Source organism: Vollenhovia emeryi, unplaced genomic scaffold (assembly GCF_000949405.1).
Source record: "Vollenhovia emeryi isolate VEMERY1.0 unplaced genomic scaffold, V.emery_V1.0 DF939120.1, whole genome shotgun sequence".
Lineage (NCBI taxonomy): Eukaryota > Metazoa > Arthropoda > Insecta > Hymenoptera > Formicidae > Vollenhovia > Vollenhovia emeryi.
This window is the reverse complement of record NW_011967246.1, coordinates 261,343-285,038: the sequence shown is the minus strand read 5'-3', so window position 1 is coordinate 285,038 and position 23,696 is coordinate 261,343. Positions and strand designations below refer to the sequence as shown.

Sequence of the window (23,696 nt, the reverse complement as noted above, 5' to 3'; positions counted from 1 at the left end):
AGAGAGAGAGAGAGAGAGAGAGAGAGAGAGAGAGAGAGAGAGAAGAGAGAGAGAGTGAGAGTGTATGTGTTTGTCACGCTACTACCACATGTTCTCTCAAGGTCTCTCTATTCCGTGGCTCCGATGTCAATCTTTTTTGTTGTCCGCGGCGACGAGATCTCCTTCGATCCGGTAGCGTCATCGCGGAAAACGCGTGACGACCCAGCGACCCGCGCATCTGGACTTGCAACGAATCGGTTCGGCGGTCACGTAACTCGTCCGCGATATCGCAAATTATCGGCTCGTTAACGAGCCGAGTACGTCGCAGACGACTTCGCGTTCGCGTTGCGCGCCAACACCGTCATCGTTGCCAATAAACAAATAATAATTCGGGTATATTTCGAGGAGCTCGCGCGTGTTTCCTGGATCGTCACTGACGTAAGGTGACTAGTAAGAAAACTAAGTAATCGGAGACGTAGACGTTACCCGTCGTGCCTGCGTGTTATGCAACGACACGTGCGCGCGCGTCCGAGAGGCCGAGCGCCGATAACGCTCTGTCAACGGTGAGGCAAAAATGATACGTCGTTCCGGCCGCTAATTGATCCGTCGACGTCACGGCGGTAATTGACAGTTTTTCTTCCTCCGAGCGAATATTGGGAGAGATAATTCTCGCTTGGAAAGATAGATTATTGTCTTATCTCTCAATGACGTTTTCAAGAAATCAGTCTCGCTAACAACATTTGTTAAATTCTTCGAAACGGCTCGCTATCTTCATAGGTGACAAAAGCATTTATTTTCGTTCACGCGTGCATGCGTGTTTACGCTCGCGCGCGCTCGTAAACGATACGATACAGCCGAAAACAACGTTCGAGCGAGCAAACGATCGGGCGATTTCGCGATCGCCCCGGCGAGTAGTCGGCTAATAAAAGACGTTGCGCAACAGTTGTTGCGCGGTGGATAATAATAAGAACGAACACCGACGGAGTCGTCCGGGTGAGAAGGGGGGGAAAGGGGGGAAGGAAAGATGCGGGTGGGGAGGGGTCGGAGGAATCGAAGGCAGGGTTGCGTACCGTCGACGGACCTAGGCCCGTACGCGGGCAATGCGCGAACGTAATAATTCGCCGCGCATGAATTGACGCGCGGAGTCGCGTTGCGTCGCGGCAATGCGGCGGCGCGGATGCGCGATGATGAAAATCGCGGAGGAGAAACCTGGGTCGGGTAAAATAGCCCGCCCCGTCCGCGATCCGCGACCTTACCTTCGTTAGGGGGAACAGATCGAGAATTCGTGGGATAATAAAATAAGTAGCTCGTGCGAGCACTCTCTCCCCTTACCCTGTCTCCCTCCCCCCCTCTCTCTCTCAAGTCGGCCATTAATTAATCATCGCACTAATCTCAGTTAACATACGATACTTCGCCCGCGTTTTCAAGTTTTTTTTTTAAGAAGAAAATTAATCTGCAATCTTGAACCGTGAGAATTGGAGTTTTCAACTTGGAATCTCTCGCGGATGGTTGCACGAAGCTCGATGGAATCTTCTATCGACGACGTGTGGAATAAACGTCGTCGTCGTCGTCGTCGTCGCCGCAGAGGCGGCTGCATAAAGGATTCGAGATCCCCGGCGGTATATCGGAGATGGATCGGCTTCTGCCGGTGGTCGTTAGCCGTGATAGATGGCAACTTGTACTCCACCGCCGGGGCTCTTCGCGTTCGCCAATGAGAAATCCGATCGTAACTACTTCCGGCTCTCGGGCCGATGCCTTCCGTGGAACGCCGTGAAAACGGAAATTCACTTTCTTTACCTTGGCAGCGTATCGCGCGTGCGTCTCCGTCTCTTTTCCCTCTTTTTTTCCTTCTTTCTTTCCTGAACCTCTCTCCCTCTCTGCCTCCTCCCTATGCACGTTCACGTATTTCCCCGTGACGCATCAACTCGCTTCGCAAAGCCGACCTCATGGTTCGATCTTTCTTTCTCTTCTTCTCTCCTTTCCTCGCCCTGCTTCTCTTTCTCACTCACACGCATGACACGTACGTCGCGTACGAGGCACCAGCGTCCCTTTTGGATTTTCGAAAGTGCCCGCCGCCATTTAATAATGTCCGCGTTCATTGTTACCGCCGCGCGCATTATCAAGCCGCGGGCCGACGTGATATCTCGCGATCGAACTTCTGCAGGAAAAAAAACAAATGGGATTCCTGTGCGGTCGGTCGACGCGTGACGTTTGTCTCGTTCGACGTTACAAAACGCCGATTTATATTTCACGTTATCTTCATGATGAGCACTTTATTGTTTCAAGTGACTCATGCACTTCCGCGACGCGGAGTCGTTTACGTACGAACCCGTCTCGAGCGCACTGGGCTGTTCCTACCTTGTGCTTTTCTGTAAAATTTCAGAAAATTTTTCAGGCGATCCCCGACAATTAATGAATTCCCGTAACGAGCCGCGGCGCAAAGCACGCGCGGGCTCTCTGTGCCTTTCCTCTTCGTGCATTTACTTCTTCCCTGTCAACGTTGCGCTCGGCTTGGCAAACGTTAGCGACAGGCAGGGGCCTCCGAAGGACGCGCGTATACACTCGCGGCTAATGCGCTCGTGCATACGCTCGATTTGCACTCATACACGCTCAAACGAGCCGTCGTACGTGGAGACTCCACCGTCGAGGAGTGCGACGGAGTGTAACACGCGATTCCGATTTATCCTCTAGCGAATCTTATCGCGCTCGTTCGAACGATTAATGTACTCGCGCGATTGTTGTTTTTCCTGAGAATCGCGGGTCTCCGATAGATCGTTCGCAATTTTATTCCGCGCCGTTATCCGACACGCCGAGTGTCGAATCTGCCAATTTTTTTTTCTTTTTTAACGCGAATATTACGCTGCCGCAACGGCAGCGCGAAGTGACACTCGAACTGCCACGTTCAGCGCTAAATGCGTAACGAGAGTACGCAAGATTAGCATAACTTAACGGCACCGGGAGAGCGGGCACGGTTTCTGGTTTGTGACATTTAAAACGCTGTTTTTATCTCGCCTTTATTCATAATGAGCAGCCTTGAGCTCGAAATCCGGCTCAAATTTTTCCACAACGTCTGTTGTTTGCGTCCCCTCGGACGTCCATTGTAAGGACTGGGCACTGACCAAGTTCCAAGTCCGCCCGCCCGTCGCTACGCGACAAAACTGATAATTTTTTAATTCGGGCGGGTGATTTCCTTCAGTTGTCCCATTACGGGCGTCTATCCGAAACGATCGGAAAGTTTCCGACAGCTCGCGAGCCGAGGTGGAAAGTCGATGCCGATCGGAACGCGGCTGCCGGAGATCTCCGTGCCGTAATTGGAAAGGACCGCTATCGCTTTTCTGTTTTCGTCGCGCTGAAGGATCAGCCATACCGTGCGCTTGTCGAACCGAATCCCGTGGCGTCGCCTTGGGGAAAAGTTTCCGGAAAAGTGAAACGGGAGGTTCCTCGATGCGACTTTAAAACAACGCGGATTCCGACGAGTCCCGCGTAACTCTCCTCGGTGGAGGCTACCCGAGGACAGCGGTCCGGAAAATACTGTTGTGCTAAACTTAGTCCCGGGGGGGGGGGGAACATCTCGTCGGGAAAATATGTGCCGAGCGTACGCGTATATCGCCGAGGCGAGTAAGCGGAGGACAGGGCGCTCGAGAAGCCCCCACGGTTGATTTAGAGCTGTTCGCGAGAACGGAAAACGCGCGCCTCCGCTCTTTTCCGCGCCGGGTATTTTCCACTGTGGCAAGTGCGGCGTGAAGAAATGTGCGCTGCTCAGTAAACAAATGAACGGAAAGATCCGAGTTCAAATCCACGGGCCCACTAATTTTTTCGGAATTTCCCCGAAGGGAAGCGGTAACCACCGAGAGTATCCTGCCACACATATCCTTTTAGGGAAAACCCTCCAGATGGGAGGTTTCCTTCGGCAAGGTTTAGCAGCCCACCGAAGATGACGTAAAGCCAAATGCTCAAAGTACCAGAACGAGGATAAAACAGGGCTTAAGCCTAATACACGAGAAAGAAGAAGGTATTTTCTACGGATGTCTCGTCCGAAGTCACTTGAACGGCGCGTCTGAACGAGCGAACGTACGCCGGACGGAAAAGCGGAGAGCGCCGCTATCAGCGGCGATAATAGTATCGTTAATTGGGCTTCGCAGCGATCGGCGCTGGCGTTTCGTTGCAGCAGCTCCGATGCAGATGCGAACGGCGTTGATTATCGCCATCGGCGAGACGGAAAGCGTGAGATAGCCCGACGTGGGGGAGACGCAGGAGACGGCGGGCGAAGTCTCGTTATCGTTCTTCTCACGAAAACAAGTATATTTGGCCAAGATTCCGATAAGAGGACGTACCTTCTCGCAGTCGGACACAAGCGCAGCCGCGGTCTACGTCCGTGTACCCAGTCCGCGCTACTATCGTCTCGCGCAGACTCCTTAGCCGAAGTGTGCGAGCTGGTATAGTTTACGTGCGCGATCGTGGTAGAAGTGACACGCACGTACGCGAGTTGCCGAGCGAAACACACGCGCACGGATCTGAACGATATACCTAACTTGCGAATCGAGTACAGACACGCACACGTAGATTCATCCGACGTACTCACGCACACGGATTTAAAATAACGCGCGCGCGCGCGTACATACGCTAGTCGAATCGATAAGCCCGAATTGAAGACATTTGATGTTGCAGCCTGGTCGGGAGTAATTTAATCTCAGACTCGCAGACTAAACGTATTCTATGCAGCCGCTGCCGGGATCACGACAGGTGCATCGGACGCCTCGTAAACAGGAAGCATATTTTTCTTCAACGTCGTCGCACCCCCTACCCCCCCCCCCCCATGTTTCTCGGCCCTGCCTACCTTTAAAAATCCCGCGCACCATGTGTGGTAGTTAACTTCTCGTGCACGATTACGATTCTCTATCGCGGTCGCAAAGGTTATCTTGTATTTTTATACTTTGTCCGTATACACTCTTGCAACACGAACGTGTTTTTCTTTTATCTTCCCCGAGATGCCTTATCTCGCCGATGACATTTGCAGCTTTACTTTCACGGGTATTCCTGACGGGCGTTTTCTAATCGGCGCTTTTTACCCGCTTTTTATTTACCTTCTATCGAGACCTATTATTAGCTTCTCTCAACTGGTCAATTACATTATCTCCGAGCGACGGAAGATTCCGATTCCGAGTTTCCCGACGTCGAAGGAGGAAAACGGAGACACATGTGCATCGCGTTGCAAGGCCGGCAAAATAACATAAGACTCAGCGGGATCGAATTGAATTGCAAAGTGCCTTTCGTCCATCTGACGCGTCGAATCCTCTTAACCTCTCGAAAGGTCATATATATATATATATATATATATATATATATTTCTATTATTATTTCTCGTGCCCTGCATTGTCGCGCGACTGAGGTAACGCAACTTGTATCGGTCCGCGTGAGAAAGAAAAAGAAAGAGGACACTTCCCGCGCTAGTTTCCCCTTAATTAAGCGACGCGTTTCTTTTCTACGTAACCGACTCGTTTTACACAATTACGCCATATATTTAATTGCGACTTAAACCTAACAATAAGTTAAGCGAGCGAGATGGGCAGATTAGACGTTTTTTTTTCTCACAATTCACGCGCTTTTACGAATCTGTCAGTTAGCTTCTGTATTTTTAATACGCTCCGTTGTCGCGTGGATTTGGATGATAACTTTGCCTCTGCATATCGTACGCCCTGCAACTTTGCCTCTGCATATCTTGGTTTTTGGACGGTTACAATGTCCGACGAGTCACGACGTCCAAGACAAAGGAAAAACGGTCCGTGATAAGATAGGCACGCCGAAACAATTTCGGGCAATACTCGCCCAGCGATTTCCGGCCGTTCGTCCAAACGTCGTCAACCTTATCGGTTCGTCGTTTCAACGTTATCTCACCGAACCCCTGAATCCGGCCGGCTCGGTTTTGCGCTGTTTATTAAGCCCGCGGCTGGCAAGTAGCCGGCAACGCGGCCGAGTATTGTCCGATTCCAACAACGAGATTACTAGAATGTCTTATCGATAGGCGATCAGACTCAACCGAGCGATCGATAAGACTTTCGCTTTGAACAAAGGTGCCCTTTGCATAAAAGGAATCGTGTCATCGCGTTATATATGGACTATTCACGATGCTTCAGATACTATCTATACTATGTAATATCGATACCGTGATATCACACGATAGACGAAGATCGTATCTTCAGAGGGCAATAGTCCTGAAATTTCCTACGCATTGTATGTAATTAAATGCATCTCGACTTTCATTAGCAGGCTTTTCTTCGGTGTAACGACGACTAAAAGTACTTGTAATGTACGATTTCATTTAGCGAACTGACGTCTGGAAAAATTTTGAGAGATAATGAAAGCAATTCATTCTCTCTCTCTCTCTCTCCTCTCTGCTATTTGCATCAACATGAGCGATAAAAGTATTGTCGGTTCTCATTATTTCCGCCTAACTGAACGATAATCTTGACATTTACATTTTATTTTTCGCAACGATCTACCCGGGTGCCGGAGGCGACGGCGCTTTTAATTCAAGTGAGTCACGTAACCGCGGTAGTTGTTCGGCATACGTCGTGTCTCACCATTAACATAGTTTGCGCTCTTTTGTTTTATTCTTACCGTGGTTTTAATTTAAATGGGCTACGGCGGATCGCACGCGTTGATCACGTGGACACGCGGTGTTCGATCTCTGCAGTAAACGACACAGAAACGACCGTCGCGAGATTCAGTGAAATGCCGCCTCGTCGCACAAATTGGAAATCTGACCAAGTGTTTTACGAAACATACACAGTTGATGGATTTGCGTTAAATTTAACAGTTATCACGTGTTCCAAGCTGTCCACACAAAGTTTTGTGTTGATTTAACATAATATGGATATGTTCAATGATCACACTAATACCCTGTTAATATTTTAACACAAAATAAATGCAAATCTCAAAATAATTTTAAATAAATTTTCTATGAAATTAACATATATTTAATGACAAAATTAATTTTTAAAAATATAATTTTTACATTTTACAGATGTAATAAGCCAAATGACGGTACGAAATCACTCTCACTTATGTTACATAGAATAGAATCAACATTTTATTCTGTAAATTTTAACAGGTAAACCTTGTTACTAATAATATAGAACACATGTATTGTGTAAGTTTAAAAAATAAGTACACATTGTGTTGTTTTAACATTTCTTTTCAGTTATTTTAATAATTTTACATTTGAGGTCAATTAACACAAGAGCAATATGTTAAATTAACACGTAAATGTATTAAACATTTAACACAAAAATTTTAACCGGCATTAATTTTTTTAACAAAAGACACATTTTCCAACTGTGTAATTGCACACGTCGTTTACGTTTTATTCGTTAAAATATTATTAATTAATGTTATTAACGCACTAAAGAATGCAATCAAACTTGTGGTATTGCTTTTTAAAGGTCTCAACAAATTGTTTAATTAAACAGTTATTGTTTCTTTAAAGAGTAAAATTGATCGAAAATACATTAAAGGTACTTTGTCCGACATTGAGATAAATCGGGACTAATTGAAAGTGGTTTGCGAGACCAACGACGGGGAGGGATTGTCGCGAATAAAATGCAAATGCCAAGCGCCTCGCGTGGAATCTTGGCCATCGATGGACACCAAATTTGGGCGACTCGCGATTGGAATCGGCAACCTACTGACATACTAATCGGTAGCGTCGTCGTCATGAGCCGGTTGTTGTGCGAGCGTTAATTAGACCGATACGCAACGTTACGCCATTATAAACCTTGATACACAAATAAAATTTACACAGACGACCCATACATTTGACGAAAGAGGTGAATTCTCGCGCGCGATTGAAAAATCGATATTAACTAATCGAGTATTGCGAAGAAAATCGCTATATCGAGTCGCAAAAGCATTGGTAGTTAATAGTTGACTCGTTGAAATATTATTAATTTAACCATATTTTTTATTAAAAACGAATCAACGAAAAATCGGACGTTTCGATTAATCGCAACGCGCATCCGTAGCGTATTCGATCGAGAGGAATCGCCGATCGTGCCGTTGCGCGAGGCGCGTTATCCCCGTTCAACTACAGTGCTTCGGGGTCAATGAGGCGGAGGAGGAAAAGACGAGGGAGGGTACGGCGACAAGGATGATTTCGCGCGAGGTTTCGCGTAACGTCGCGCCGCGTGATTCACCCCGCCTCTTCGCAGAGGCGCGAAGAAGTATGCCGCTATAAATATAATGCGTTTCTGTGAGTCATCGGCTCGCGCGAGGTGCCACCGGTGGTTGTGGCTCAATGGCATTTCGAGTCGCCGATCGCCGGCGCGTTTGTCGCGGCGCGCCGGTAAGGACGCGGATTTCAACGAGCTGGAACCTCCCTCCCCCTCCTCGGCTTTACGTTCCGTTCCGTGCGAACGCGCCGGAAATCCGCACGCTGATTTCGAGCGATCGGCCGGAGCGCGTGTCCCGAGTTTCTCTTTCAAACCGAGCGAACCCCCGCCGATCGAGATCGCGTCTGCTTTTCCTCCGGACCGCTGCCTTCCGCCGCGAATGACATACGAGTTCAAAGAACTGGAAAGTACATCAGGAGAGGCTCGACGTGGCGAGTAATCTAATCTGCTCTCCTTTTAAAGGACTTGGAACCGATCGTGTGATTTAAAGAATTGAAATTGAAATGTCTGGAAACTCGCAATTAATCGTCCACGTTCCGCTTCTCTAAGGATGCAAAATTGACAGATAAATCTTTCTCTACAATATAATTAGTTTTCTCGTAGATAATCAGACTGCTGTTGCGCTAAATCTGTTAATCGTCCACTAGATAACGAATATTCAATAGCACGTACGACAAAGATAACTACGCAGGTGTGTCGATCGTAAGGAAAGATCACGCGTGTCTTGGACTTTCCGCGGGATAAATAATTCGCGCGAATGCCCCCGCGAGCGAATCTAGATAACAATTATCGTAGTCCGTGCGCGATAGGCGCGCATAGGTGTGCTCTAATACGTGCAAATTAAACGGCTCTTTACTGCGCTTTTCTGCGAATCGGCCGGTAATCGCGCCTGCTATTGCTTATATTAGCGTCGTAATTATCAAGATCGCTCGCTCGCACGCTTTATGATCGGCGACGTGCCAGCAAGGGACATCGAACGTGGGCGACAGGCATGTCCGATTAATTAGCACCCGGCATCACGACGAATCGCCCGTCCGTAAGCCGCGGATCGTGCCCGGCTACATATAACTCGTTAATAATAATAATAACCGATCTTCGGATTGGCGTCTTTTTATTTTATAGCATTTTCTCGCGATACCTCAACAAGGAGTTGAAGACGAGGGGTAAACCGCTGACCAAAATCGTGTACAGTGCAGCACATTAATTCGCTTCGGGTCGTATTGTCAAAAAGCATCTGCGTTTATCGAGTAATCTTCGTCCATCCCTGCACTGAGAAAAATGTCCGATAAAATATATTAAATACATCCAATTACACGATAACAAACTGATATATCCAATTAAATTGTATATCCGATGAAAAATATGGTCGGTTTTTCAATCAAATTTCATCGGTAACTGCATTTTATCAGATAAATTTCATCGGATGTATCCATAATTTAATCGGAAACACTATTTAATAGGTTTATCCGATGAGAATTTTTCTCAGCGTGATTATTATCCGAACCGAATGAATGCACCCGTGCTGTAAAGTTAAAGAGAAATCGAAAGATATCGTCCGACAGTCTCGATTCGTGAATCTTAATAATTCCTTTGCCTTCTAGTCGGGTGAAGTTTGCGCATAAATCTGAGAGAACGTAAGACGTTTCCCGGGGACTTTGGGCTTTTAAAGGGCACTGGCAAGCGCCGGATTCGCCGGGCATTTTCCACGCGCATTTTTAGTCGACGTAACCGAGCGTTTTCACCCGAGACAGCCGAAGGCTGCGGGGAACTTTCTAACCCAATTCCGCGCATTATTTGTGACGCTGTATTAGGCAATTGCCGTCTGATACTGGGTCTAGGTCCCTCTCGGACGAGGAATACTAAATCGCCTCTTGTCATCGTCGCGCGCCGCGACAATTCGCTCTTCGCCATTTTGAAAAATGCGTAGCGGGCGGCAGTGGAAATTCAAGGAACTTCTGATTGCAAGGGCTCTAATAATACAGAAAATTTATTGCGAAAAATATTACCTCAGCCAGGATTTGAACCTGGACCTCCCTACACTCTACTCTGGGAAAATAAGCCAGCAACCCATTTTGGGGCCCACAATTAGTGATCGAATCATTTAGATTGTTCGTAACATTCTACTCTGGGAAAAATTTGCACTGTTTTTTTTAGCAACTTAACATTTCGGTTAGTGCCAAAAAAAGAAAATCTAAGATCTACGTAAACTATTCTAAAGAGATCCCCGCGTGTATCCTCCGAACAGAGCTATTTTTGTTTTCCGTTTACAAAATAGAATCTGCCCAAGAAACTTTTTACTTTATTTCTTACGCAGAGTGAAATCTTCACCCATTTTTCAAGAATATAATAGCGATTTTCGATAAATGTCCGAGCTGTTAAAACTATTTTTATAAGAAACAACGATCGTGCGCGAAAAATATCAATCTAAAATTTTATTTTTTCACTTGATTTATCACGTTCGAAACGTTTCGCGACGCGCCGAATGAAAATTGAGGTAAAAAAACTTGAAAAAAAATTGTTTCTTACGTTAAGATGCACTGATCGACGCGCTCCTTCTTAATTTTCAGCGATGTCAATAATCGCTCGTGGTCCTCAATTCGCGAACGAGAGCGAGTTTTACGTAATTCCCGAAGAGAACGCTCGAAGAAACCAGCTGTTGATGAGCCGTTAGCTGTTTATTGCCGTTATCGGACGTTTTATTAACCTGAAATTAGAAACCTGGAAACAGCGTGACGCGCGCGAAGGGGAGAGGGACCCCTCACGGGTATTTCGCAATGCAACGTGTTGTGTTGTAACGAGACGCCGAATCTGCTCTCGCCGAATCGCCATAATTTAACGCGCTACACTAGCATAACGACGTTCACCGACGCGTAACAAGCAGCTCTCCGCGAAGGCTCGCTGAATAAACGCGCGTCGCGAAACCGACGAACCCGGGCTGCGGCTTAATTACGTAATTTTTCGGACGCTTGAGCGAAGCTTCTAAGTGAATTATCAATCATCGCCGTCCGAGTATCAGTCCAGCTTTCCCACGGAACTATCTGAAAAAAGAAGAATCCGTTTTGTTCCTTTTTTTTCCGCGAGAAATCTCATTGTTAGTCCAACGATAGCCAGTGGTCAAGAGCAATCAAACACTTGCGGCGTAATTTTGCGCGAGGGATTTCATTGTCTCGGGGGTATTTCCGGGCAAGGTCAAATGCTATGTATAGAATTTTCATTGCAAATTCCAGACGGGGAATGTCCTCACCTCCGCGGCCCTCTATCGCCCTCGCGACGAGCGGTATGTCGCGCGCGTGACGGCTAGCGCGATCGTTTCGGGAAATCATGGCGGCTGTAAAATCTCAACGGGGAGAGACGTCATCGGTAATGAATAATTAAAAAGGCTAACGAGCCGTCGAACCCCGGCGGAAATGGCTCCGGTAATATCGGGGCGGGAGGAAAGGGGACCAGACGGGGATCGGTTGTGACGATTAGTGTCCCCTGGATTTGCGTCCGGAAGCCCCACCGGGGATGGTTTTGTCTCCATCGTTCGCGGTGTTTACACGAATCTCGCAAGACGTATACACGCGGCAACAATACAAACGGATTACTCGAAGTCATACCGGAGGCGAAAACGCCCTTTTTGCGAATGCACCGAGAATTACATTGTGGGAAGTGATTTCGTGATCCGACATTTGTGTCGATGCAATTCAATTTGTAACGTTGTATTTAATGTATAATTTAAATTACTTGTAATTGGCCATTTTTTCACCACCTTACAAAAATTGGGGTTTGCAGTTCGGTTACTTGGTAAGGACTTGATACGCTGGGGGAAAAAAGACAGCAACCCATTTTGGGGCCCACAATTGGCAATCGAATTGTTTGGATTGCTCGTAAATCTAATCTTTCACGAATTTTATCCCGCGTAACCAGAAATCGCAATTAGCTATTCTATCTACATCCAAGATTTTAAAGTAATGCTAATCAATTCTCTCAATTAGTTCTGTCGGTATTCAGTAACGCAGAGATAACTCCGCGTTTGGGGGAAGCAATGTATTCGAGAAAATTAATGCGAGACAAAGGCGTGTAAGCGCATTCCTTCGCGAATTAAGCAGCGGCCGCTATTGAGCGACGTAACAATATAATTTGCTGCGAAAAAAAACGGTACTTCGTTAAAGTCTATCTAGCCTCCACAATGAATTTTTTTGCGCACTACCGGGTTTCGCAATCCGACGCGGCTTTCACTTAGCACAGCTTTAATTCGTCAACTTTCGAGGCGCTATCGCCCGCCGGATACAATTTATCGCGCGTAATCGCCACCTTAAAACTGAAATACCTGAGATTATTACAGCCGAATCGCCGTGCCCGAATAAACGGAGCGATATTTCATTCGTATCGCGTGGTTTCGGAGGAGAACAGGTTTCCGTTTCCTTCAGCATTACTTCAACGCCCACCCTTACAATCCTGGAAACGGACGTATAGCTCGTAAAAACCGTCAATCTCGGGGGACAAAAGAAACTCGACGGCGGAAATAAATCATCGCGATATATCGCCGTACATTTTCATTTTTCGTACCTTGGCGTCACGAGGGTCGTTTTACCTGAGAGGGACGTCCCAGGTTACCGCCTAATCTCGCGTCCCGATTATTCTAGAGACACGCTGGAATTTATCGACACCCAGTCTCGAGCCTCGTCCGATTGTGCGCGGCGCGAAATCGCCGACGGATCGTCGCGAAACCGGCGCAATGTTACTTTCACTTAGCGCGATTTATTTTCTGCGCCGTCGATGCGCGTGCGAATCGAACGTGCCTACCGTTCGCGGTCGGCGGAGTTAGTTAATTAACGTCACTCGTACGTGTACGCTTGCGTGTGTGCGCGCGCGCGCGCGCGCGTCGGAAGAACGACGGAGCAAGGTGGCGACGCAAGGAGGAGAAGGAGGGATCCGCGGGAGAGAAAGGAGAAACAAAAATACACGATGGTGAGGTCACCGATTGGTTCGGTTGTACCGAGGCGCGCGGCGTGCACGCGCATCTTATTTTTTTTATTATTTTTCCCGCAGACGAAAGGGGCACCTATACGGTGACGTTGATGACCTTGTGCCAGATGGAGCCGCATCCCGAGCCAGGGACAGTCGGTTTCTCGGATACGCCGCGCTTATCTTTCGTCTCATTTCTGTTTCACCATCGAGCACGTAGAGAGAGATACGGCTGCGAAAAAGCATCGCTGTATTTTCCCACCTGGCGCAACGGCGAATTGTCTCAGGTTTTTTTTTTCCTGAAGCGTTTCGTCCCGGTGGAACCACGGGTGATTTGTTGAAATTATTCCGCTCGTTAACGAAGGAAAAGAAAATGGCCGCTTTAACATCTCGCCTGACTTTTTCCCAACCGAACCAATTATGAGAACCAAATACGAGTCGTTCGAAGCGAATGAACAGAAATGTGCCGGGATAGAAATTGATCGGGTGGGATAAAAATGATTAAATGAGGGGGCTCGCGACGCGGGTTAACAGCTAAGGCCCGGTTTCGTCGAACGTCGCTTGACTTTAATCTTAGTTTAATTCATGTTTGTCCCCTTCTAAATGTAACAGTTGGAAAGAGACGAAGGACGGATCAAGGTAAGCTTAGAGACCCTGTAATCAGAGACTGGCCACAAGAGTTCGTCATATTCCCGCGAGTGAGAGAGAGAGAGAAATGCTATCTCACTCTTCTACGTTCATAGCCTGTGTTTCTCTCTCACCCGCGGGAATTTGACGAAATCTTATGGCCAGTCTCTGATTGCAGGGTCTCTTGCTAAGCTTGAAGTTAAGCGACGTTGGTGTGAAACCGGGCCTAACGATCGCCTTTGGGAAGTTTACCGCGCTGGAACGGAATGCGCCGGGATTGGAGCTGAAATACCGAGTATCCCTAAACGTATACGGACGTGCCGCGTGCACGTTTAAAATCGTGGCACCTGGGCGGCCCCGCGCACGTCTCGGGCCTCGATAGTACGCGCTCGTGCGTTTCCAAGGTGCGTGTCTAAGGTCGTCACACGTGTGCTCGCCGTGATAAACGGTAGCCTAGATCACCAGCGTGCACGCGCGCCCGGCTTTGGATTGCGCTCCGCGCTCCTCCAATTCGTGACGTATCTACGCGCGCGCATCCGCACTCGCGCGAACACGCGCGGCCGCGTGCACGTCTCTCACCCACGTACGCGTTTCCCTTTTTCCGTGATACCCGGTTGACACCGGTCGCCCAGTGAAAGTTGCCCTCCTGCGTTCGATCGAGGATCGATTACGCCGCCGCCAGTTGCAGTTGACCGGTTGTTCCTCGCTCGGAGCCACTCCGACGCTTAAGAATATTCCAACGAAGAGGCCTTAAATGGTGAAGGAAAACGAAGGAACGAGTATCGGGAGAACTAAAAATAAGTGCCCGATGGAAAAATCTCGATTAAAAGAAAATACGACCAAGGCCCGGTTTCACCAAACGTCGTTTAACTTTAATCGTACTTTAATTTACGTTTGTCTCTTTCTAAAGCAAGCTAGTTTAAACGACGTTGGTGAAACCGCGCCTAAGAAATGCATTGTTAAATATTGACTTGGTCCTCTCTTAAAGCACTAACGTCAAATAGAATAAAGTTTTCTTTTACAACATGGAGGAGGAAACGTAGGAATATTCGGTATTTTAGATCGATTCTCGCTGCATTTCGTCTAAACGGCTGAAACTTGCCGGCGATCTTTCGCCTCTTAACCGGCGTTCGTCGCGCGACTTCTCAATTTTTATTTCAGCCAATTTTCTACCCGTCCCGGTGGAAAAACATTTTACTCGGCCGGTAAAGACTTACGGTATCCTCAGTTTCGAACGCGCCGCGGCACGTCTTCGACGAGTCCTCTCGGAGATTGGTCCCCCCCCCGACCACATTTTCCGAATAAAAACGTCGCCGTTCCATCTCTCCCCGATGACGTATTCCGGATTATTATTTACACGCGTGTCAGTCGTCGACTCCACGGTCCCCGCGATATGCGTGTGACGTGCGCGCTTATGTATCCGATTCTTCAGAGAATTCTGAACGGCGCACATCGCCGTTTCAGACATAACGTTCACGAAGACATAAATAAGCCCCATTATATTAATGTCCACTTTTTTTTGCCGACGGTCGATCCCTCGGAAACGATCCGCCGCGCCTCTTCGGTCCGCACTCGGCACATTTACGTAGCCGCGGATCCGTGAATGGGCTGTTGGAGCCACGCGGAAATATATCCTCCTGCTTTGGATGCTCGTCATAAATCACTGATTACGCGTTCCCGATGACGGATGATGGATTTAACGCGGCTAGGCTGTGGCGAAAATAATAATGATAAATCGAGATTGGGACATACCGTTCGGCGATGTGTAAATTGAGGAGATAAAGCTCATTAGCAAATTCAACGTATTTCACGTCAGCGACGGACGATCGTAATTACTCGCGACTTTTATCGTCACGCGTCCATCATCTCTCTCTCTCTCTCCCTTTGTTTCTTATTCTTCGGAATCCCGTGTGAGGTGGGCGATACCGAGGCAGCGAATTATTCGCATACTCTCGTTCGCAAAGCGATGATATTTACGCGCGGTTTGCAAGATCGCAGGCATTTCGCGCGAGATGAATCTCGTTAACCCTTCCGAATCTCGCCCGCGGTAGCCAGTGCCCGGTAGCGCATTTTTCGCATATATTCTTATTCACAAGCGACAGATTTACACGAGATTCGCGCTTACACACATTGAACGATGATCGTGCAGGACGAGCCCAACCGAAATACCAATAAGGCCCAGTTTCACCAACGTTGTTTAACTTTGGCTTAATTCGTTCTTCGTCCCTTTTCAACTGTTACTTCAGAAAGAGCCAAACATGAATTAAAGTAAGACTAGAGTCGAGGAGGAAACCGCTGACCAAAATCTTGACCGATGCCCACTAATGCCCAGTGGGCGTTACTTTATCTTATTATCTTGTTTTATATTATTTGATCTTATTTTATCTTTCTAATGCCCCAGCAAGGCCTAGTGCCCAAACTAATACCCAAAAATGCCTAGTAATGCCACAAATTTGTACCCCACAATTCAGCGGTTTCCCCCTCGACTAGAGTTAAGCGACGTTAGGTGAAACCGGGTCTAAGTAATTCCAAATTCTCAAACAAAATAGGTAAAATCCTACATGTTAAACGAACGTGAAGGCCCGAGCAGAACGGCTGTTATTGTGCGTTACCTCAAGACCCTTGGGCCCTAAGGCGTATCCGGTATTTTTTCATACTTTATTCCGAACGCTTGCGCGTATAGTAACCCGTGGCCGATAGGCGACAAGACATGTGACTCGTCGGCGGCGACTCCTGCCACGCAGGAATGTGACAAATGCAACGAGCGGCACTCGCCGTTCGTTCGTTCGTTGCTCGCTCAGCTGTTGCTGTGGCCTTAAGAACCGAAATAATCCCAACCTGGCAGCGCGAGTAGGTGGGCGATCTACTACTAGCTGCATCATACGCGGAAAGCTGCACCGAAATAAGTCGCCGTTGTTAAAATTATTCCTTCGCCGGCACTCGCTTGAATTGCGAAAAATGCAATTCGATAGCGAGAGAGACAGAGAATCAGAATCATTATTGATTACCAGCTCTGGGACAAGTCCTCTAAAGCGTGAAAGCAATTTTGTTACAAAAAGAAGTAAGCCGTGAGTGAGAATGCACATGAGAAATATACAGAAATGAGAATATAAAAAGAGATAAGAAGTAAGTACAGTGTAAAATAGAACGCAAATGCATAGGAGTAGAACGTTGAAAACAGAGAGGAGGGGGGGGGGAATTTATGACAAATGCAGAAGTGTCTTCACATTGTCCGACTCGTCGCACCTTGTGTACGCGCGGCACAAATAAATGATTAATAGAGTACGATTGTTTCCCAACGCTCAATGACGTTATACACGATTATACCGAGAAACGCTGATACACTTTGATCTGCGGATTCTCTGATCAATTTGCAGCCCGGGTTTTCCTTAACGAAAGTGTTGACTGGCGTGCACTGCTCTTTTTTTTTCTTTTTTTAAACCTTGCCGTCGGTCGAAATTAGATAATTTGCCAAGTGAATCGTCGATTAGTATCCCGTCGAAGCAAACTTGTGGCGCACTTATCTCCCGAGATAAGAGCAAGATTGTATTATCCATTACGGTACTGCACGCGTATGGAACTTTCCGGTAGGAAAGGCGCGAGCCTAATCGCCGCAGCGGCAATTAAAAATGTCGGACATGTCTGCGAACGAAGAGAGCTCGAGTTCCAAGGACCGCTGAGGTTTGCCCGAGGACGAGAGTGACTCCCCTCGATCGGCGGATCTTCGCGCGATCTCTCGAGTCTCTCCCATGCATTCGAGCGACGGCGTGAGAATCGGAGCCGGCTGTGTCCCGATGTGCCGCGACGGTGGTGCTTGCGCGACTCGCACAATGGGCGGCTGCCCGCGCGAATCTCATCTCGAGCGATGTAGCTGTGACGAGACCGGGGGACCAGTCGGGCGGACAAACCAGACGGACAAAACCGGCCGTCCTTCCGTGCGCGCAGTGAAATTTAAATGAGCGCTCCCGGCTGCTCGCTCGCGCCTGCTCCCTTCACAAAACTTTCATATCGCATTCTCGCGCGATTCGACCTTTCGTTTAAGAGACGGCGTCCACGACGACGACGACAACGACAACGACATATCCATCCCGTCGGAGGGAAGGGAGGGGAGAGATACGCTCGCGGAGCCCCCGTGGCCTCGATATGCGAGTGCCCGTGAGAGAAGTGCCCGTCTTCCCTCCTTCGCCGCTCCTCAAGTGGTATTACGTACGCAGGCATCTCGCGTGCACCGTCTCGTCATCGTCATCATCATCCACTGTCTCGCCCACGCTCGTCGGCCTTCTCGCCACGTGGTCTGGAGCACTGTGCATCGCTTCGCCCCGTCATGTCGCTCCGCCGACGCTCCCCAAAACCTGGATCGCGACGACGTTACGCCCTGGCACGCAATTGTTGCGCTGCGCCCCGCACGTAGGAATCGCGAGGGGAGGGAAAAAAGGAAAGGATTCCGCGTGCGTAATACGCGGAGAGAGAGAGAGAGGGAGGTGTAGAACGAGGCGGGTGGGCGAGGGAGGAGCGAGAAACTACGACGGGGCCCAGAGGGGCGGTGTACAAAGTTGCGAAACGGCCAGTCGCGCTCGATTGCCTCTCGATGAAATTGATTCGCGAAAAAAGGTCGCGCAGGTCTCGCTCGTATTTGCGTCAATCGCGGCCAATTCTTTGGCAACACTCCCCCACCGTTGAGATTTACTTCTAATCAATTCACTAGACAATCGTCGGCTTCGGGAGGGGGGGGGGGACAGCCTTAAAACGGTGCATGCAAAACTGTCAAACCTGTATAAACTCCGCTCGACTGTACTATTGAGATAATATTAACCCTTTTATGATCCAGTTTTTTGTTTTTTTCCCCCCCACCGAGGGACAAGTAACATCCCGAGGAATCAAGAGAGGCAGAAAATGTAAGTGGGACTTGTATGTCTCAAGTGAAAGGGTCATGAAAGGGTTAACTCGTTTGTCAGCGGGGGAAAAAAATGATTTCCGGCCCGTCGTATAGCGCGTCCTATGAAAAAGAGGAATTTGTATTTTTTATTCTTATACAGTATGGCACATTTACCTTCGTTATTGCTAAACGCGCACATATGTACGCGATATATAAAATATCGAACGTCGACTAGATTTCCTGTTGATTTCCGCTCTGCAAAAATAACTACTGCGTACGCGCAAGATTGGTTTAATAAATCGCATAATTGCAGAGCATAAATGACAAATTGCAAATCTAACCGCAAGAAGTAAAGCACCGGCGAAGTGCCGCTGCTATGATACTTATCTGTGACAAAAACAAAATGATTGCAGCACAAGGTAGCATAGATCGGCAAAAAAAAAACGTACGGCAAAAACTCGGCGAATAGGACAAAAAGGATAGGGAAAAAAAGCAGCTCGCGGAACGCGAACAGAAGTTGGAACGTGCACGAAACTAAGTAAGAATATATATGGAGAAGACCCCTGTTGTGTGAGATAGTAGACCTTGAACGTCCAAATTCAGTCACAAATCTGTTCTCGCAACGATTTACACGATCCAACAGTGAATTTTCTACCGGACACATTCCACTCCAAGGACAATAAATACACGGTAAAGCCAACGGATGGTACACCCAGAAAAAAGATTCAGTTCGGTTAAACAAATGAGATACGTTGAAATCGTATTTCTTCGAGTCTACTAAATTTATATTTACTTCTACTGAAACACTTGATAGATATGAAGAAATAAATATGAATTCTCTTAAGGCCGAATCAGACTAGCAATTGTCGACGCGGGTCGGACTGGGATTGGCGATTCTCTTTTAGCCAATCAGAGCAAAGCAGCCAGCGATTTAATTGAGTCTCATTGGTCAGAGAACAATCGCCAATCCCGATCCAATCCGAGTCGGCACTTGCTAGTCTGATTCGGCCTTTAGAAATTGCACTCTCAATCAAATTTTGGTTAAGATAAAGATGTCATTTCTTTAAAATTAAATAAAAGTTGAGGTCAAAGTTCAAAGAAAGTTCGTTCGCCTTGGAGCAAACTTTTTGCTGGGCGCACCTATTAATTTAGCAGGAACCCCCGCTATCTCGTATTAGGAGCTTGTCTCGTAATAGGGAACTTTTCTCTATACAATACTGGTCGAGTCTGTAACAATGATATAATAGCGTTCGAAAGGGGAGCGGGACCTGGCCTGACAGTTGGGCTCGTCGCGTGTGCCCTTTGCACACGCGCTGCGCCGCACGTCGATCCAAGATCGCTCGAATTCCTTCTAATCTGACGGCGTCATCGAAATGTCACCGTCGCGCGACAATCCGCTTGGGATCTGTTTACTTCTGGGCGAGCTCCGCTCGCCGGTGTATATCATCTTCTCCGGTCTGATTCGGCGCCGGTGGAGATTGCCCGTCGCGCACGGCAAACGGCAATCGCCTGGGACCGGCTAGCCGCGAATTACGCGCTAATTCCGCAAACGGCGACACGCTTCGCGCTCCCATCGCCGCAACGTTCTCGTTTCGCAACATCGATCGGGGGGATCGATTTTCGTGCCCGATGCAACGCGCAGCGAGCGAGAGACGAGCGCGGCGACGACCGGGCTGAGCCGAGCCGTGCCGTGCCGCTTTGTCGCTCGACATAAAGCGACGTTATCGCGAATATGTTATGTTCCGCGAGAAACCGACGTTCGGTCCATATAATTCAATATAAAACGCATAAATGTGTCGCCAGTTCACTTATGCGGCAGTAAACAAATCGGACTCCCAGTCCTTTTTACTGTCAGCTCGCATTAATATTCTCGCCTCGATATTTATTCGGTATACATTTACATTAGCATTTAAGTGTTGCGACATTAAAGTACTTTATCGACTCGAGTGTATACTGAGATTGGAAAATGCCGACGATATTTTATCAAGCGGTTCGTGCAGAATCGAATTTATTAGAAACGCGCACTTTATTGTTTCGTGAAGACTTCCTAGTTCGAGGGAGAAAGATAAGGTGGGAAGTAAGTAAAATTGACGATCGGCGAGGCAGACACTGAATAGATAGCCGGACGGGATACATGGGTGAACTTGGTGTATTATATATGGCGGTATATCCTCGCGTCTGTAAAAGAAGAGAGAGAAAGAGAGAGAGAGCGATGCACGAGAGAAGGAGAGATCGTGCAAAGACATACGTACAGATACAACCGAGGGGTAAACTGCTGGCCAAAATCATGTACACCAATGCCCACTAATGCCCACAGTGGGCATTTATCTTATTATCTTACTTTATCTCTATAACGCCCCAGCAAGGCCCAAACTAATGCCCCAAAAATGCCCAATAATGCCCAGTAATGCTGCAAATCTGTACACCACAATGCCCTCAGCGGTTTACCCCTCGGATACAAAGCGCAGGCCGTCGTTTCGTTATAATTTAATGTGATCCTTACTAAGAGGACGACGACTAACCGGCCACCCTTTGCGTTCTGATTTCAGCATCTCATCCTTCCATGCATCGACGGAGTGTCCAGATTCACCTTCAGCCTCTCCAGCAGCCTGGACATGGAGGGTTCCCAGGGTAGCCTCGAGTGTGCTCAACAGACCGGCCCTAAGTACGTATCGATTATTACGGTATAACGAGAGCTTTGCGAGGTAATTTATGCATTACCTCTGTACGTTGAGCGTAGCGGGACCGTGAGATGTGCGAAGCAAGGATTTTTTTTATCGAATCAGTGAAATACAATTTGTAATTGGCGTAATTGTTATAGATTGAATTTTAGACAAGTAGACAACCAGGGAATATTTTGACGTGGAAAGAAACATTGATTATATAATACAAATTCGTTCTAACGTAGATACTTGAATATTTAACGCACACCTAGTAAAATATACTTTAATTAATATCGCAGTAGCTTACAATTGGACGAAAGATCACAGATAAAGGATTAAAATTGTTTATAATATCCGATAAACATTCGATTACATACGCAGTAATTACAATAATACAGTTTATTTTATTATCAATACTCCTCGGTTTGGAAAAGGATAAGAACCAATTACGTTCTATTGTTACTTAGCCGCTCAGTGAGCAATTGCACTGAATGCACCTATTAACATGGCCGTACTGTTTTGCTTACTAACGGGAAACATGATTTCGTAAGATTGACAATACAATTGCTACGGGTTTTAATTTTACGCATTGAACTAAATATCCAGATTATATATATGTATATTAAGATATAACTATGTGATGTTTTTCATTCATTCATACACTGACAAAAAATTGTTTTAAACTAAGAATATAGAGTTACTTAAAAGTATTTTTTTTACTGAACTAAATATTTATTCTATTTAGATAAAAATGTCAAATTTCAAGTAAATCCATGTATATTAGGTAAATTAATTTAAGTCCTCATATTTTCTACATTCAAATAAAGATTTCGTGAGATATAGAATACTATTTATTAAATACAATAATTATTTTTGTTAAATAAAAAATTCAATTTTCTTCGCTGTGAAAAGTACACATCTTAATAAACATTTATATAATTAAAATAAAACTTTTAATTCAAAATTATCTATTCCTTGATATTTAATAAATACTTAAATTGAAGCAATGCATGTTTTAATTTGTTTATTATTTTTAAAACTTAAGTTAATAAGCTAGTAGGAGCCACCTAATGAATAATTTTCTCGAGTAAAGTAATATTTTTATATCAGTGTACTGACGATTTTATTTCGATTTTATTTCAACGATTTTATTTCGATTACACCGATCTTGTTGATGCAACATCATTTTGTTGCCGCGTAGCCGGGCACACGCCGCATTATACGCGAGAATCAAAAGAGAATAAAAGCGGCGGACTAAACCACTTTACGGCCATTATTTGATAATGACGGTGATCGAATTCCTCGCCGTTGTTACATTTCCAGCGTCCCCAAAAGGGAAAGAGGGAGACAGAGAGAGAGAGAGAGAGAGAGAGAGAGAGAGAGAGGGGGGGGGATATTTTATGTATGCCACAGCGGGGCTATCAGATTCGCCATAACTGAGAAATAATGTCTCGGTGAACGGAGTCGGTACGCGATACGGTAATTTCGAGTAATCTTCCGCCGTAAGCGCCGTAACGTAATCCGCAATCTAAATCGAGCGGCGTAAAAACTGCGGAGCATCCTTGAGCCGGTGGTTTTATCGCGGCAACTTGACACACTAAAGCGCCTGCTAGCGAGCCAGCGGGCAGGTGTTGACTGCTGGCGACTAACGCACGTCGCGAACGGTTATGCTTGCGTCAGCAGAACCGATTCAGTAGCACCGGCTACTTAATGCTCGCCGCGTCCGGCGATACGATCCAGTGATTTGACGAATTGACGTTAAAAGAAGAAGAAAAAAAAACGTAACAGCGCGGCGCGCGGCGATGATAAATTGCACTTCGATTCGCTCGCCGACTCACCTCTCGCGCTTGCTTCACTTTATTTTCCGAGCAACAATGGACTCGAGCGTGTTCCGCGCGTAGTTGGCGTACAAATGTGGCATAATGCGCGCATCAATGGATATGATACAATGCAATAAAGTTGATAATAATATCTTGGGCGAAATCAAACATCTCAATCCCTTCCACACATTTTTCGATCTCGCGTCCCTGTTCGTCTTCTTTATCGGAACAAACGCGCGAGACGCAAGTTGCTCAAGTCCCAGTCTACAGCGGACGATTTAAGCCCTAAACCTTAAGAAATTGACCAATCACGGTCAAGTGGAGTACGCGACTGTGATTAGTCAATTTCTTAAGGCTCGGGATTTAAATCACTATCGTAGATGGGCACTAAAGGATTGCCTCTCGGCTCGCGAGAGATCCTTGTTGTCTTACCACCAGAAGAGGTCTTTTTATTCCTATTATTACCTTGTTGTTTCTCTTCTCTCGCAGGAGCCTCGAGAGCCTCGGCGCTATACCGTACAAGATGCGGATACGGGCAAACGATGACGTTTACGAGACCACCAGGCACAGAATGGCGGTCGCCGAGGAGAATAACAAGAACAAATGGTAAGGG

At 47.0% G+C, this 23,696-nt stretch overlaps 1 protein-coding gene across 1 annotated transcript in view; it reads left to right on the top strand.

The window, feature by feature from the left end:
- The window catches only part of LOC105570385 (RNA polymerase II elongation factor Ell), a 92,473-nt gene that overhangs the window by 62,694 nt on the left and 6,083 nt on the right, over positions 1–23,696 (top strand). Inside the window, exons 3-4 of the mRNA XM_012027531.1 lie at positions 21,150–21,265; positions 23,573–23,689. Of these exons, the coding sequence (XP_011882921.1) occupies positions 21,150–21,265; positions 23,573–23,689 (233 nt within the window). The remainder of the gene's footprint in view (positions 1–21,149; positions 21,266–23,572; positions 23,690–23,696) is intronic.